The sequence below is a fragment of the Grus americana genome, chromosome Z, assembly GCF_028858705.1.
Source record: "Grus americana isolate bGruAme1 chromosome Z, bGruAme1.mat, whole genome shotgun sequence".
Lineage (NCBI taxonomy): Eukaryota > Metazoa > Chordata > Aves > Gruiformes > Gruidae > Grus > Grus americana.
The window spans coordinates 54,343,529-54,359,277 of record NC_072891.1 but is presented as its reverse complement, the minus strand read 5'-3'; the positions used below and the strand labels follow the sequence as shown (position 1 = coordinate 54,359,277).

Genomic DNA, 15,749 nt, shown 5'->3' with positions numbered 1-15,749 from the left:
CTAAATCTGCTGATGCCAAGAAAATTGGTAATAAACAGCTAGCCAGGGACCCAGTCCCAAGTTTTTCCTCTACCTCCAAAGCAGCACAGAAGCTGCATCAGTGCAATGGTATCAGCTGCTCTCCAGCTCATGGCTATCAATGCAGCAAAGGAGGGTCCTGGACTGGGGAAAAAGGGGTCCTGAGGCCATGAACACAGGTATGTACATAAAGACGGAGGGCAATCCACCTGCTGCATGGGAATTAGCTGTGTGCTTGAAACTGGGCTTTGAGAACCTTGACAACTTGTACCTTAATGCTCAAACATCTGACAATTAATATAAATAATTCTAAATATAAATATATATGTGTGTGTGTATACATATCACCTGACTCAGTGATTCTATTGTTTAGCACTCCCTAGTACACCTTGAGCACTCAACATACTAAATTCAGTCTTACAGATCTACTTTGTATGGCTACCAATCCTACGTATGGTAAGGTCACCTACAAAAGAAAATTACACAGACTCCTCTGAGGAGCTCACTCTGTTTTATGGGTCATTGTGTTTATTCTTTGAATACAAGCATCCAAAACTCTTGAGCTGTAAAATTCCTGTTCCTTTCCACCAGGTGCCTCAGCGCCCAGGCTTCTTTCTTGGATTGCTCAAAGCTTGGTATCCACATCTCTTGGAGAGAAGTCCAGCCAGGGTTTGAAGACGAGAACCAGAATGCCTCTGGTTTGGGGCAGCTCAGATGGTTAGCCTGAGCCTTCCACCTCTGGGGCAGCTGTCCCTGGCAATGGAGAGAAATAAAAGGGGTTATTTCAGGAACCCTGGCAGACAGAGAAGAAAGGTGCTATGCCATTAATAAACTGTCAAAGCATGTCAGTGATGTTTTCCTTGCCACTACAGGCTCTAGCCATGTTCCTGTGGATGTCAGAAGGGAAGGAAGCTCTCCCCAAAGTGTCTGGGAAAAGGCCAGTCATGCTGACAAGAGCATGAGTCTCAGATCAGGTCTGACTGCAAATGAGCAGCACTAGCCCACCCAAACTGAAATTCTAAGGCAAGCAGTTCTATTTTCATGATTATATTCTTTTTTTGTCTTAAAAATGCACACACTTAATGAGATTTTTTTAAGGAGAAAAAACAAGCCATGAATCTGACCAGGACAGCAAACTGGTCTTCATAGTCTTCTTGACCAGAGAGCCACAAAAGCATGGGGAAGGAATATCTGTGTCTAACCTATTCCATACCTTTGCATAGCTGTATTCCTAACTCAAAGAGAGAACATCTGCCCAGATTTCCACCAGATTCAAACAGGAAAGCCTGGTTAAATGTAATGCTTACTGGTTTGCATTCCCCATCACTTCAGCTCACCTTAGTAATTTCACATGCATTCTACTGGCTGACCACATAGTGTACTGCTCAGACTGTGATCAGCTAAAATATGGCCTAATGGATATAGGGCAGCTATAGGATACTAGAGCCATTGACCAGTTCCGTTACTGGACACAAAAATGTTTTTTTTATTCATGCTGATAACTGAGCTCGTGGAGAGTGTAAAAAATGGCTACTGACTCTTGGCATGTAAACCTGGAAACCTTAAAGTAATGTGGCAATTAAAATGAGTATCCACCAACTCAGAAATATATGTGGTGAGAATTTTTAGCTTCAGTCTAATTCCAAGTAATGCTCTGTTTATACCAGCCAAATCCACCACAGTTAACAGCCTCAGGAGACTGAACAGCTCATGGTGCCTTTGAAATGGCCTTCTGGTGTCAGGGCTGGAACCCTTGAAAGACTGTTGGGCCCTCAGTGCTGGTTTTCCTGGTAAGACAGACGTTTCTAGCTGGTCTCTATCAGCATAATTTCAAGACGATTAGACCAGGAGGAACAGGCCCAATTCCTCTCACAAACACAAAACCTGGCTTAAGCATCAATGTTTCAATGTTTAGTCACCAAATGTGGCCACAGAAAATGGCATGTCGTCACTACAGGTTTAAATGTACCCACACATACTCAGACCCAGACAGTCATAGCGTATTTAGGTCAGGTGGGACCTCCAGTGATCACCTAGTTCAGTCCCCTCTTCTAAACAGATCTAATCATATCTAATTGCCTAGGGTATCATTGATTTGAATCTTAAAACACCTCCAAGGACAGAGATCCCACAACCTCTCTGGGCAACCTGTTTCCAAATGTTCCGGGTCATCTAAAGCAAGTCAGCAAGTTGGGCTACTGTCTGTAGTCTGATAAAAAACTCCTCCCTGAACAATTCAAGCCTTCTGCTGAAACAACCACCAGCTAAATGGCCAATGTGTATGAGCTCAAGCACTGAAGCAGTATGAGGAACACATGCTCTGGACATGCACCTACAGCTTCTGCCAACAACTTTTGACATGACGATGCACAACCCAATGCCATTGCAATACCAGTGGTTGTAGACTGGCCAGAAATCTGGTAACCAAACATCCTGGGACAAATCTGAGCCTAGTGCCATTTTAAAGCCTCTCTGAGACACAAGGATAAAGTCACTTTAGACAGAACATACCTGTTCTTTCCTTCTGATGTTTTCCCACACTCTGTTACAGACCATGCACTCAAAGGTGTCAATGTAATTGTCCTGGGTGATATCTTGCACTCCCCACCTGCGTTCCTTCATTGCTGTAAGCAGCCTTGGGTTGGAAATGTCCCCTTTTAGTTTCCATTGTAGGTAGGACTCATATTCTTGATCGTTTGTATCCAGTGTTTTTATATAGTGGGCCAGCTCCCGAGGGTGTGAAAAACTGGATACAAGGATTGCACTCTTGTTACTAGGAAGCCAATCTACAATGCTGGGAGACCCAAAGTACACTGGTACCACTCCCAACTTCAGTGGCCGCCACAGTTTTTCAGTGATGTAATCTTCACAGATAGCATTTTCAAAAGCAAGAATGAACTTGTACTGTGCCAGTATTTTATAGAAGTTCCCATCATCCATGGCAGTTGGATTTCTGAGATGCTGAGGAAGGTCTCTATTACGCAGACATTCCCCATAAGAGTCTACTTCAATGTGGCACATCAGCTCACGCACATAGCTGTCCCGATCAGAAGGAGGGTTGCAGTCAGACTGCACGTATACAAGTGGTGCAAGCCTCTTCCTCAGGCTGTTCTTCATGTGCAGTGGGATCATGTACGTCAATGACTTCAGGACCTCTACACCCTCAAGGTACTGAGTGGTCAGCGGTAGGTGAGAATGGCGGCTAAAGGTTGCAGTGTGGTTGAATAAGGTGATGGTTGGTTCATGGAAGAGTTTGTAGTTGTTTTTAGGTGACTCTTCATGGAAAAGGGCCCAATCATGATAGTCTTTACGAGGGAGGGGTAGGCTGTCTATACTGAAGTCAGTACCTAGACAAAAGCACAGTGTTTAGTCTGCCCCTATCTATCATGCAGCACTAACTACAATGACACAGAAGTCTAGTTTTAATTTAATATCAGCCCTACAGTCATTGCATTTATGACATTCTAAGGCAGTATTGCAAAGACAGCAATTCATGTAAAGACAGAGGAGTGTTATGACAGATAAAACTGAATTTGGCAGCAGAAGAATCTAGAGAATAGGGATCAGTAGTTAATATTAGAACTGGTTTCCTTTCAGCTCATATTAGTTTAAAGGCCCCTCATTTCAAAAGCTCACTAGGAATTTTACATTTTAATGCACTGAAATGAGACTAATAAGATGCTTAATAATTCCTGCTTCTGTAAATAGGGGAACAGATGGTATTGCCTCTATCTATGATGTGAGGGAAATGGTTACCGCAGGGCTCAATTTGGTTCTAGTAGCAAAACAACAAAAAGGATGCTAAAATATTGGACAGGGTTAAGGAGAAAAACTACAAGAATGACTTCAAGACTTGGAAAGACTATAGAGACTTTGGAAGCCAATCTATTTAGTTTATCAAAGAGAGAATTAAGAGCTGATGTATCACAGCTGCCTACCAGATACGTGAAGAAGTAGCTTCCGGCAGAAGACGGCTCCTCAAACTAACGCCATTAGTGGAAGAAGAACCATGTCTAAACTCTAAAAACAGACCACTGCAGCTGCTTGTATCTCTCCGAGCGGACAGGGAGCCTCCGGTTCAACTTAGGAAAACTGGGGTGGAAGCTTTAGGACAAACCTAGAAGCCTTTTCTCAAAGACTGGTCTGTGCAAAACTGAATTCAAAATACCAGCTTGTGAATCTGATCCTTGCTCTCCCTTCAGTACTGCTGTTCTACACTCATACGACTAGCCTTACTGCAGATTAAATGCAAAGCTGATGAATCTCTGTTAAGATACTTCCTTGCTGCCTTATAACTGTTATCTATTTTTTACTTAAGTACAAGCACTGAATATACAAAATTTAACTGGTATTGCCCAGTAAGGGAGGTTCATAAACTGAAACAGTGAAGAGCTGCTTTAGAAAATACAATAAATCTCTTCTCTTTGGTCAAGCTATTCTACCATCACAGCCACACTCGTAACTTTTCAGCCTCTTTTCTGCTCTTGACCTCAAACCAATGATAGGGGAAAAAAAAAAGGAGCTAGCAAAAGTCTAACAAAGAATTTTGGTCTAAAAACTAATACATAAAGAAGGAAAAAAAATGTCCAGTGGTCTTTGTGGCTGCATGAGCCTGCCAAGATGACTCCAAAGATGACCTTATAAAACCAACATAAGACTTTACTACTGCAGTGAAGATAGATGTTAGCTGCCAGTAACATAAAAAAACCTCCTATAGAGCAAGATCCTTTAAGAGCAACAGGTGGGGGTTTTTTTTAAGGCCACTAAGTATTTGACCTTCTGTCTTCCACTGAAGGCTGGTCTCAAGCCCTCAACACTAAAATGATGAAGGGCTGTGCCACTCACTGAAAGATGTTATTTGCTGCCTCTGGTTTGGATGTGTTATAGTGATACAAGAAGGTGAGGAAAACTGAAAGTTATTTGGTTTTGAAAACCCTTTGTTCTAAGTGATGCCCAGAAGAGAAGCAGCAGTGCATACAGACAATAATAAAATGCTGTGGATTGAAACCACAGCACTTCAGCTCTGTCTCTCACAAGGGTGCTCCCTCTTCGAGACAGTATTGCAGGGAAGAGAGAAGGAAAATGCAGGAAAGAACGGACAAGGAAAGGGATGAGAGAGAGACAAAAATGTAACATGTAAAACTTGCTAAACAAGGAGACAATCAGGCAAAGAGAAAAATGCACAATAGATCAGAGCACATCAGAATTACTGATTCTAATATAACACTTAATCAATCTCAGTCCCGCAAGAAGACAAAAAGCTTTTAAGGATTACAGGGAAGATAACATCAGCATGTTCCCTACCCCGTGAGATGAAGGAAATAAAGGAGCTTACGAGGGGATAAAGAAAGCACAAGAAGACTACAATTGCAAGCAATTTCAACTTCCAAACTATTAATGAGGAAATCTTAGATATGTGGCAAAGTGAAGAAGAGAGAGACAGATGCTCTCAGGAGAAGTTCTGCATCTTAGGAGGTATCTTTCATTCAGGATTCATACTCCAAGGACGCAACACTCCAGTGCAGAAAAGCTGGACATCCTTCCTCCCTTAGGAACAACACCCCTGAGGCTCTGACAGCATGGCACCAGATCCAGCTCATGATGACTCAGTTGCATTGGTAGCTCACACTACACGCAAAACTGTGAAGTATGTGACACTGAGAAGGTGGAGTTGGGAATCCCTTCCAGAAGTGGAGACAAAATCCAGCAAGTGGATGCCACATCTCACCTCCAAACAGGAGACGGTGGCACTTGACAAAGTCATCACCTACACCTAGGGGCTTCCCAGGCCAGGACAGTAAGTCAGGACAAGCTGCAGAAAAGCAGGTGTTCCTAGCAAAGCAGTTCTGCTGGAAAACATCTGTACCCCGTATTTTTGCATAATATGTTTCCTAAGCTTTGGATCATTCTTCTCTTGACTAGCTCACTGACCAAATATTAGGGGAAGATTAATGCAGTTTCTTTGGAAGGTGAAACTGTGCCTTGATCCAGCCTTAGCATGGAAATGCAGATGTTCAAGTCTTCACTCAGCAGGCTGCTTAGAGGGAAATTCTAGAACACCAAAAATCTGTCTTTTTGCACACCCACATGCACTCACGTGCAAGGTCAGTGTGCATGTGTGTGTGTATTAAGCTTTTCTGTATTGATGCAGCATTTTTTTCACCTTCAATACCATCTATGACCTTCGTCTCTGCAGGTTTTAGCACCGTGAGATCATTTATTGTGGTTTAAATATAAGTAACATTTTTGCATATTTTGACACTTGTCTTTATACAGTTCATAGCCAACACCACTAGAAAAAGATAAAAACTACAGGGAGAGCCTTTTGCCCAGTATAAATAGTCTTTTAAAAACAAGTAAGTAAACCATGTCCACAAGCCTGCTAAAAATGAACAGTAATAGTCCTTCTAATGCTGAAACAGAAAGAATTACTACCACAGACCAAAACCACCAGACTTCACAGCTTTCATGCGATGCAAACCCCGCTTTCCTTGTTTTTAATTGGGTCAGCTTCTCATTCCTTTGCTGTTATTCCTTCACTTTCAGCTTAACCACTATATTATCAACTAACAAAGCCGACCTACTTGGAGCTCTGAAAAGATTAGTGGTGAGAAGTTTTTGATTCACTGTTAACAACCAAACCAAAGGCCATTCTTTCCTAAATTTCCAATTTACCTGTATCCTAACTGAGTGAATGAGATTCAGGACTCTTTTGTTTTGTTTTGCTTCCAGACAAAGGAGCTGAACATACCGGTCAACAGAAAAGCATTTGGCTTTATTTTTCCACCTAAAATTCCCTTTTTCCCTGAAAAGCAACTGTGGGGGAAAAAAGAACAAAATTAACAAAATAAGGCCTACTTTTGAAAGACGCATTTTTTGTGTTTTGGAGAGTCACTTCACAGTACATGAAGTGGGAAGTTTCTGAGGTGGCAGAGTCAGAGCAGCTCAGAAGGTTGCACGAGTTTCTTGTGCAGAATCAATAGGTTCCTTTCACTAAGTTCCATTTACAGTCTGCTAGCAATCTCTCAGCACTTGAGGCAGGGGAGTTGCACAGTTACCACCGAGGGCATTATTTTAAGACAAAAGACTTGCACAAGTGCAACAAAGGCCTTGCTGAGCCTCTGCTAGGGGTGACAAACCATAAGACGGAAAAAAGCTGGCTTGATCTGACTGTTTTTTCATGACTTGGCAACTACAGGAAATCTTTTCTTCCATAAACAGGGAGCACATGTGATTGGAAAGCAGCATGATACAAGGCAACAGTCATCCTACAGATGTGCCCAGTCGCTTTTCAAAGTACTTTTGCAGAGAATATGCATCTCTGGATCTCTACTGATGGTATTCAGCACGAGGCAAAGTTTAGCACAGTAAGCTCCGTAAATTGCCTGCTTTCAGTGATTGCCACCTAGAATATTTAATCTCTAAAGGAAAATAACTTGGCAGGAGGGAAAGTTACTCCTTTAAAAAGACACAGATCCTTACCATAGAACAGAAATGCTCTCGTCCTCTGATTGTGCTGGTAGGTCTTGTTGATAGTAAAGAAGCAAATATCCTCTCCGCACTGACCCAATCTCCCTGTCTCTCCAGTCAGAGGAGACCACCAGAGCAGGATGGGATAGTGATTTACATCAGACTCTGTCCTGAAGCTGCCATGAAGTTCCTGCTTCTTAAACTGAAAAGCATGTCTCTCCACAGGCTTCAGTGGGCCACTGTGTAAACTGGAGACTACTGCCACCTTATTCTCTGAATTGCCCAGTTCAGTGATAACCTTTGGGGAAGTAAACACACATATCAGAGCATATCATTGTCATTAGCCATGATATCTGCCTGATAACTCAGAGTTTAAGCACTAAGTCTGCATGTGAAGTTTCTGTCAATCAGAGTGGATGCAGCCACTGTTCAGGTGATCTTACGTCAGAACAGCAAAAGCTTTAATTTGAATTTGTAAGGAGGAGGCAGGAAATATATTACCGTACTGAGATATGGCCACATCACATATGATTTAACAACACAACTTCTGCTTTTTCCCTGGACAAAGCACAAAACAGAGAACAGCCCTTCTGTAGCCAGGTTTCTTATGGAAATTAGCTGTAAAAAAACCCCATGAAGTTTTCATGTCTCTGTGTGACCATCTGTATTCACCCTTTTTAATTTTTAAACCACTGACTGAATAAACCAGGTGCAGTCAGGTCTTAAAGACAATATAACTACAACTTCATGGCTAGGTAGAGGAGAAAAATCCCATCTGTACGCAGAGAAGTGAAAGACCTACAGTATAAACCATCATTTATAGATCTGAAATGCTATGAGAAACCTTAAAATCTCTCCACCCATAGAAGAAGCCTCTAATACTGCCCACCATCAGCCATGAGAGAGAAGTCTCCAGAAAATCTGGGGGATTTCTCATGCCCTTGAAGCCACCACTCTTTTCAACAGGTAGTACCTGCCACAAAAGTGTCCTGGGGCAGAGAAGTCTGATGAGTGAAGAGACAGAAATGGTGCCAGCAGGTATTGCCACAGAATACATACCTCCTGCTCTTAGCTTCAGTGGGAGTAAGGACCTTTCTGCTACTGTGCCAATGGCTTTTTGTGCATGCACGTTCACAGGAACTGCATAATGGCACCCCAGGAACAGCTGCAAGAATAATGGGGGAGCTCAAACCTGCCAGACAGCTTTGGCAGCAGCACTTTCACTTGTTGGATGGCTCTGAAGGAGGATATTGGAAAGTGGGAGAGTGTTGTTTATATTAAGTTGTTTGAAAACATTTATCTTCCCTGACAGCTTTACTGCATGCATTCATTTTGCTGTTTGCTGTGTCATTCGCTCTCACTGTGTAGCAAACTACTCTGACTGTGGCTGGACTAAATAGGATATGTGCAACATGGGATACTGGGACAGCACACACAGAAGGCTGTGGAAAGTGCAGCTGTACAGAAAAATACAGAAAACACTCCCGCATCGGTGAGTGGACACAATACCAGCTGGGGAAAAGATTCATATGTCTAATAGCTTGGTAGGATGTAACTGCAGCAATACAACTGAAATAAGCCTATAACTACCTCATGTCCAGGTTTCTCCAGGAACATCCTCCTTTGCTTCCAAATTTTGCCCTGGCAGAATTTAAGGAGTCTCTATACTTGTGCAGAATTTCTAATAACTCTCTCTGAACTCCTGGGGGTTGATACATCCCAACTATATCAACAGGTCATGTGCCACGGCAGTTCCAGCACTAGGAACTGCTCCACCGTCCAGTGAACAATCCCAGATAAAAATCCCAGCTAGACACAGGGAAGCTTTAACCGGCTCTAACCTGCTTAGCTGTGGAGGTGCAGCAGAGTCACAAATCCTCCCAGTACAGGTCCTAAAGACTTGCTAGCATTGCTTCCATGCAAGGGCAGCCACATCACCTTTGGATGCCTTGTGCAAGGAAACAGAACTGAAAGTGACCGTTGAGTGTCAGTGACTGCCTCCAAGAAATGGCTCCAATTTGGACTAGGCAGCTGGCCTGGCAGAGCTTCAGAGGTCCTTCCGCTGGCTCCCTGGGAGTTACCTGAGGTACCAGTCGAGCCAGAGCCTCAGTTCAGAGCACAGCCCAAGCAGAAAGACATCTCTGGGGCAGATCCTGGCCCTCTCATGACTGCCAGCCAAGACTGATTCAATTTGCCTAAAATTTGTTGTTCTCTTCTAATGAAAATCTATGGTAAGCTGCACAAGCCACAAATTAATATGCCTCCACATTGATTTTTCTCTCGCGCATTTTTCAACTGACCAGCTACTGGACTTCCCAATGCTAAGAATGGCCTTTGAGTCAGGACTGATGGTCAGATTACCATCACCACTTACTGATGTGCTCAGATTTCCCTGATCCATCTGCCACATTAGTATGAAATGGGTTGAGCCTTACCTCCCTGCCTAATGAGTTCAAACACATGAACAGAGGAGGCAATGCAACATGGCATGGTATGGAACACCACTCCTGAGAAACTCCTCCACGGGCCAAGGAGATACACAAGAAAGGTGTTCTCTGTGTAATGTCACTTACGGAGTCAGCTGTTATCACCAGGGCAATGCTGCTGACAGACTTTCTTTAAACACTCCTCTTAAAGCACAGACTTGTACAGAAAATAGCTGTCGCTTTCAATGCTCTCTCTCATTAGTCAGAATTATGCCATACTTTAAGAATAACCTCATGCACACCTCCCCCCCTTGCCCCTGTACCTGGAGTGTCACCACAAGGAAAAAGGCAGCTGCAAAGCAGAAGCAAGATGCCCACAGTTTCTTCCTCCTCATCCTAATCATGCTGCACTGCCAGGCCTGCCAGAGCAGTTACAGCTAGGCATTAGGACGGCCAGCTTGTCTAAAGTCTTCAGCCTTTGCTGCAGGGCTTTCCCACTCTGTCCTTATTCTTCTCCATGGTGACAACTGCTGAAAAAGGGTACAGCATCAATAAAGAGTGCTCCTCAAGCTCAGGGGTTAACTTGATGTCTATCCTTAGCTTTCTGTAGGTGCCAGAGAGACATTTTGAGTCAGGTATCCAGAAAACAGCCTGCACAAAACAGCACTTTCCCACACAGCCCCAGGCATCTACTCTCCCTCTGGTCATTCTGGATTCGGGCATCCTCCCTAAGCAGAGTCACACATCCTCTCATCCTTGCAGTCAGCACAGAGAGATGCTGATGGGCCTGGCTCAGTCCTGTGTGGGAAGGGTAGCTGTTTTCCCAAGTTTCAGATGGCAAATTGTGCTGCTTTTCAGCTGACTGACAAACAGGTGAGTGATGAAAGACTTTCCTTCCCTGGGCAAGTCCTGAAAATGCTGCTGGAGGTATACAACTATCTGGCCTTGGGACTTACTACACTGCAGTCTTCTGGGGCTTTTGTTCACCAGTGCACCTAGCCCAATGCATACAGAAAGTAACCATACGGCACACACACAAACTCTCTCCACACCTAAAAACATTTAAATTTAACAAGTTCCCCTTCTCCTGCAATCTACATCTGTGCTGGTCTGCCTCTCCTCAAACAACTCTTCCCTTTCCTTGATACTTTTTTTAGCTTTCACTGAGCCATATTCTTTTGCTGCATGCTGGATGTTGCTGTGTGAAAATCCCAACTCCTGACAACAGCAGTAGGTGCAAATTTCAGCTGCATCATAAAAAAAAAAAAAGGGAGAAAGATAAGACTTTTTCTCTCAATGCAGGAGTAAAGTTTGAAAATGTGGGTATTGTGAAAGCTCAGAAAGCAGAAATACACACAAAAAATGTGTAATAACTGCTACTTTAAAACTCATCTCTTTCAGAGATGTGCCTCCTTTTAGGCTTATTTTCTATGAAAATAAGGTGTACGTGATTGTATTGTCTCCATGTGCATGCAAGCTGAAGATTTCCCCCCATCCTAATCCCATTCACAAAGTCACAAAAACCTGACAAAGAGGGATGGGTCCCAAAACCACTGCCTGCTATAGTACCACCTTTGTGGCACTGGCAGCTAGAGACAAAAAAATGATCCTGTTTCAGCTTCCACTGCAGCATGAATTCATCCCTTCCCATCGGTCATCAGAAAAGCCTCTTTAGTAAAACCTCACACAAAACCATGCTGTCTGAGTTCTGCTCTGCATGGGACAGCTGCCTTTGAAGGTTTTGTGTGGGCACAAAAGCACACGGCTGACAGTTGAGGGCTTCTCAAATCAGGTAGGATCTTTTATAAAGCCCCTACATCTTCTGTGCCTGCTGCACTGGAGACAAAATGGGGCACCAGGAGGGGAAGGGGCTGCAATCTGCCCACAACTGTGGTGGTAAAAATCTACTCAAGGCACAACTTAGAGCAGAACAGTATCTTTAATACCACGTTTTACCCTGTGCATGGCAAAAAGTAAGAGTCTGATGACCCAATGAATGCTCCCCTACTCCCTGCGCCAGTAAAAGAGCAGTAATATCTCATTTTTAGGTATTCTTCTAGAGAGGGAACTGCCCACACTATGGGTGCGCTGTACCAATTGCCCCAGGGCATTGCACGGGGTCATGGCTTCATTCTTGCATTCACAGCGCCCAGCACTCAGTACTTTTACCCAGCGGTGCGGTGTAGCCCGTACTCGGGGTGGGCCACGCAAGGCTCTGTCCTGTCCCAACTCCGCTGGCACAGATGAGCTCGCAGTGCTTTCCCACCTCGGTCAGGCCGAGTGGAGGCCCTGAGGACTTGAGCGAAGGCTAAATCACCACCCCCGGCTGTCCTGCGGGAGCAGCAGCTGCCTGCAAATCCTTCCAAACTTCCTACCAGCTCTTCCTGCCGCCTCTAGTTCCAGCCCTGCCTCGCTGCATTTCCCCGGGCTCAGCATCCCAACCGGGGCTGCGCCTACCCCCCCACCGCCGCCCCTTCCCTCCCCGAGTCTCAGCCCGTCCCGCAGCACCGGCAGCGGCCGCAGCTCCGGCCCTGTTGCCCGCCCGTGGATCGGGCATCCTCCGGCCGGGCGTCCGCAGCCGTACTCACCCCGAGAAAGTCTCTCCCACCTCACCGCCGCCGTCCCCCTCTTGTTGGGTTTGAGGGGGGTTGGGGTGGGTTGTTTAGGGTTTTTTTTAACTTTCAGTTTGTGCACCTACTTCGTGCGCGGAGGGAGGCGGGGGCGGGCGCTGGGAAAGCGCAGCGCGGGGCCCGCGGCGGGGCGGCGCGGAATGGATGCGCGCCTCCCTCCGCCCACCGCGCTGCCAGCCGCGGGGGTGGGAGGTGGGGGGCGGTCAGCTCTCTTCGGTCCCCCCAAGGCCCTGAAGAGGAAGCGCAGAGGGCTAATCGGCCTGAGAGCGTCATCATTTGCACACACACGCACCCTCCACGCCCCCCCCCCCCAACTGTTCTTCCTGCAAGTCCCAACACTGCACGACCTCACACATCGGCAAAAATACGTCCATCCCTGTCACTGATTTCTATAGCTGTTAGGATAATTGCGCTTTCTGCTGTTGTTTTGTTTTTACAACAGTACTGTTATTTTAGCCGGTGTTATCTTGATAAGGACTTGGATTGACTGCATCAAGCCAGAGGGGTGTCAGAAAAAGAAATGCATCACGGAAGTTGGGAAGCCCCGAAGCGCCTGGAGAACCAGCCCTGGCTCACAGAGAGTGAATGCATCCCTCAGGCGCAGAGCTGTGGCAGGCATCCTGTCTGAGACCATGCCTTGCTCCCAGCCTTGCCAAGGCGTCCCTGCAAGGCCAAGCGTAGCGATCAGGAAACAGTCCTGTCTGCCAGGTCGGTGCTTCCAGAGGCTGGGCCCCTCTTTAGGCAGTTTTTGGCATTTGCAGTCTAAGTCATTTACTCGGAAAGGCTGATTCTGCTGGCTGAGGGCAGATCCCATATTTATCCACCCAGCACACACACATGAACCATACATGTTTGTATTTGTAACACATCTCTCTCATACATACACATTTGTATTAAGAGAGAGATCTGATACCTACACACTTCTTCATATGTACTTGTATTTATACACAAACACTGGAAAGCTGCTGCTTCTAACCCGGACATGGCAGGCAGGGGAGGTGCAAGAGGGTGACCTGGGGGAGCAGAAAGAAGAACCCAAAGGAGGCAGAGGGAACACCCGACGAGCTTCAACTGAAATGCATGAGTGATATAAATAGCGCAAATACTATGCATACAGCTCCTCTCTGAACTCTATAGTGGGTGATGCCTGCAGCATCCCTGAGAGGCTCACAGGGGTGCCCAGCAGACAGCCTGAATCCAGTTCCTGCAGTAGTTCAAGTGACCCCTGCCATGCTGGCTCTGCCCCCTTTCCTCCATAGCTATGCTTGCCTGTAGCATGGCCCATTTGGAACGGCGCCCACATCTTGCTGCACATACTGCACCACGGAGCTCCGACTTCTCTCTGAGCTACCAGGCTCCTCCTAACATAAAAACTAGTAACTGACACTGCAGTGCTGGGACACGACAGATTTATCCCCCACTCTTTGTTTAGAGCTTCATTGCAGTGCTCATCCTATTTGTTGCTTCTTCCCAAAGGTCCTGGAGTCAAGCAGAAGCTTCAGGTGGGGGTTATAACATCCCCTGCAAAGTGTGGTTACAGATATTAGACCTGTAATATGAACAATCTCCACTGACTCTGAGCCAGGAGGCATGCAGCAAGAACCTCCAAGTGTTGTTTTGCAAAGCAGATCCTTGCTAAGGCAGAACCCCGCTTCTGCAAGCCTGACTAAGGCTTTCAGAGTGCCCCGAGGCTGAAAGCACTGAAGCTGTCATGCCACAACAAGTGTGTAGTTCAGTAAATTGAGTGGTTGGAGACAGATCAGAATCAGTGATCCCACTGGGTTTTGGTCTGGTCCATCATTTTAAAACTCAGTTATACTCATGGATTTCAAACTTCCTCAGTTGGCAGACTCGTAAGTTGCTCTCATAAGGACAAAACTTGTTTGTAACACGCTTCAACTTCCTGCAACGGGCTTGCTTTTCTCAGTTACCATCCCTCAAGCCCTTAGAAGCAGCCCACAGACCCCAGCCCCCCACAGGTTCAGACTGAAAAGGCAGAAGCTAGTCCTGATGACAGTAGGATAGCTCTCCTACCTGCTGTCCGCCCCATGCCATCCGCAAGATAGTCTTGGAACAGCTCCATCCAGTGGCTGGCCTCAGAGCAGCTCACTTTTGTTTCTTGTCCTGCTACGCCACTCTGAGGAAATAATCTCCTATTGCAATATCTGGCCTGTCCAAATTAAAGAACTGTTAAATCCATGTTAAATAGCTGGTAAAGATAACACTAGTATAAGCAACAGCAATGGCAGGTCATTATGTGTTAGTTCTGGAGGAAGCATGACCAAAAAACCAAACTGTTCTTCAAACAGCAGAGCTAATAAACCAGATTTCTTAAAGATCTGTGTCTCAAGTGCCCTCTGCCCATGGAGACCTGCTGGTATCTAATGAACTCACAATGCAACCTTTCCCTCCACAGGTCAGGAACAGTGACTCTCTGTTCTGTCTCTTATAAAACAGGATTTAAAGCCTTTGAGGTTTCTCTCATTCTTATGTGCACATTTAGTCTGATCTGTTTAAAATTTTAATATAACTTCTTTTTAGGCCCTTCTTGGTTCTTTCTCTCTTTTTTTTAGAATGCTCTGCATTTTATAATTATTTTCTTTCATTTAGGTACTGCTGGATATCGTCTCTGTCTCTCGGTACATCTTTCTCCATTTCCTTTCTGTTCTATTCATATTTCCATAGTCCAAAGCAACCTTTCAGTAGATTGCTCTGTTTTTTTCCCTCCATTATGATATTACTACAGTCTATATTACTGTAATAGCCAGAGGCACCAACCAAACTATGCACTCCGGTCACTGTATGAACATCCCGGCAGAATCAAATGAAACCACCAAGTACACCATTAAAATAGGGCAGAAAAAAGGCAGAGAGGCAAGGAAAGTGCAGAGGTCAAGTGACTTCCCAAAGGAGACAGAGCTGCTCAGTGACAGAAGAACCACCTGCAGGCCTGATTCTTCCTTGTCCTGGATCTTCTTGTTTCGATTTGCAGCTGTGCAATACTCCATTGTTCCTCTGGCACCGTTCTTTCTGTAAAATGGTTGTAAAACATGTGACACACCTACAGCCTTTTCAACTCAAGCACCCCAGAATTTAATGACTTTAACCTTTTCCACCACACACTTAATGATTTCCCACCTCCCTGAATATACAGGACAGATACAGACGTATGCAGGGCCCTTACTACACATGTGCTCTGCCTGTC

The 15,749-nt window shown here is 45.3% G+C and overlaps 1 protein-coding gene across 2 annotated transcripts; it reads right to left on the bottom strand.

Moving 5' to 3' along the window:
- Positions 1-534: 534 nt before the first annotated feature.
- FUT10 (fucosyltransferase 10) lies at positions 535-12,634 on the bottom strand. Of its 2 annotated transcripts, none has more exons than XM_054809912.1 (5): positions 12,503-12,634; positions 10,238-10,444; positions 7,501-7,786; positions 2,530-3,365; positions 535-771 (listed from the first exon to the last, which is right to left on the bottom strand). In XM_054809912.1, exons 2-5 carry the CDS (start codon positions 10,316-10,318, stop codon positions 547-549), a joined length of 1,428 nt encoding a protein of 475 aa, XP_054665887.1. In that variant the 5' UTR covers positions 10,319-10,444; positions 12,503-12,634; the 3' UTR covers positions 535-546. The 2 variants fall into 2 exon arrangements, with proteins under 2 accessions (XP_054665887.1, XP_054665886.1); XM_054809911.1 differs by having other exon boundaries at positions 10,238-10,441; positions 12,503-12,632.
- Positions 12,635-15,749: the final 3,115 nt, after the last annotated feature.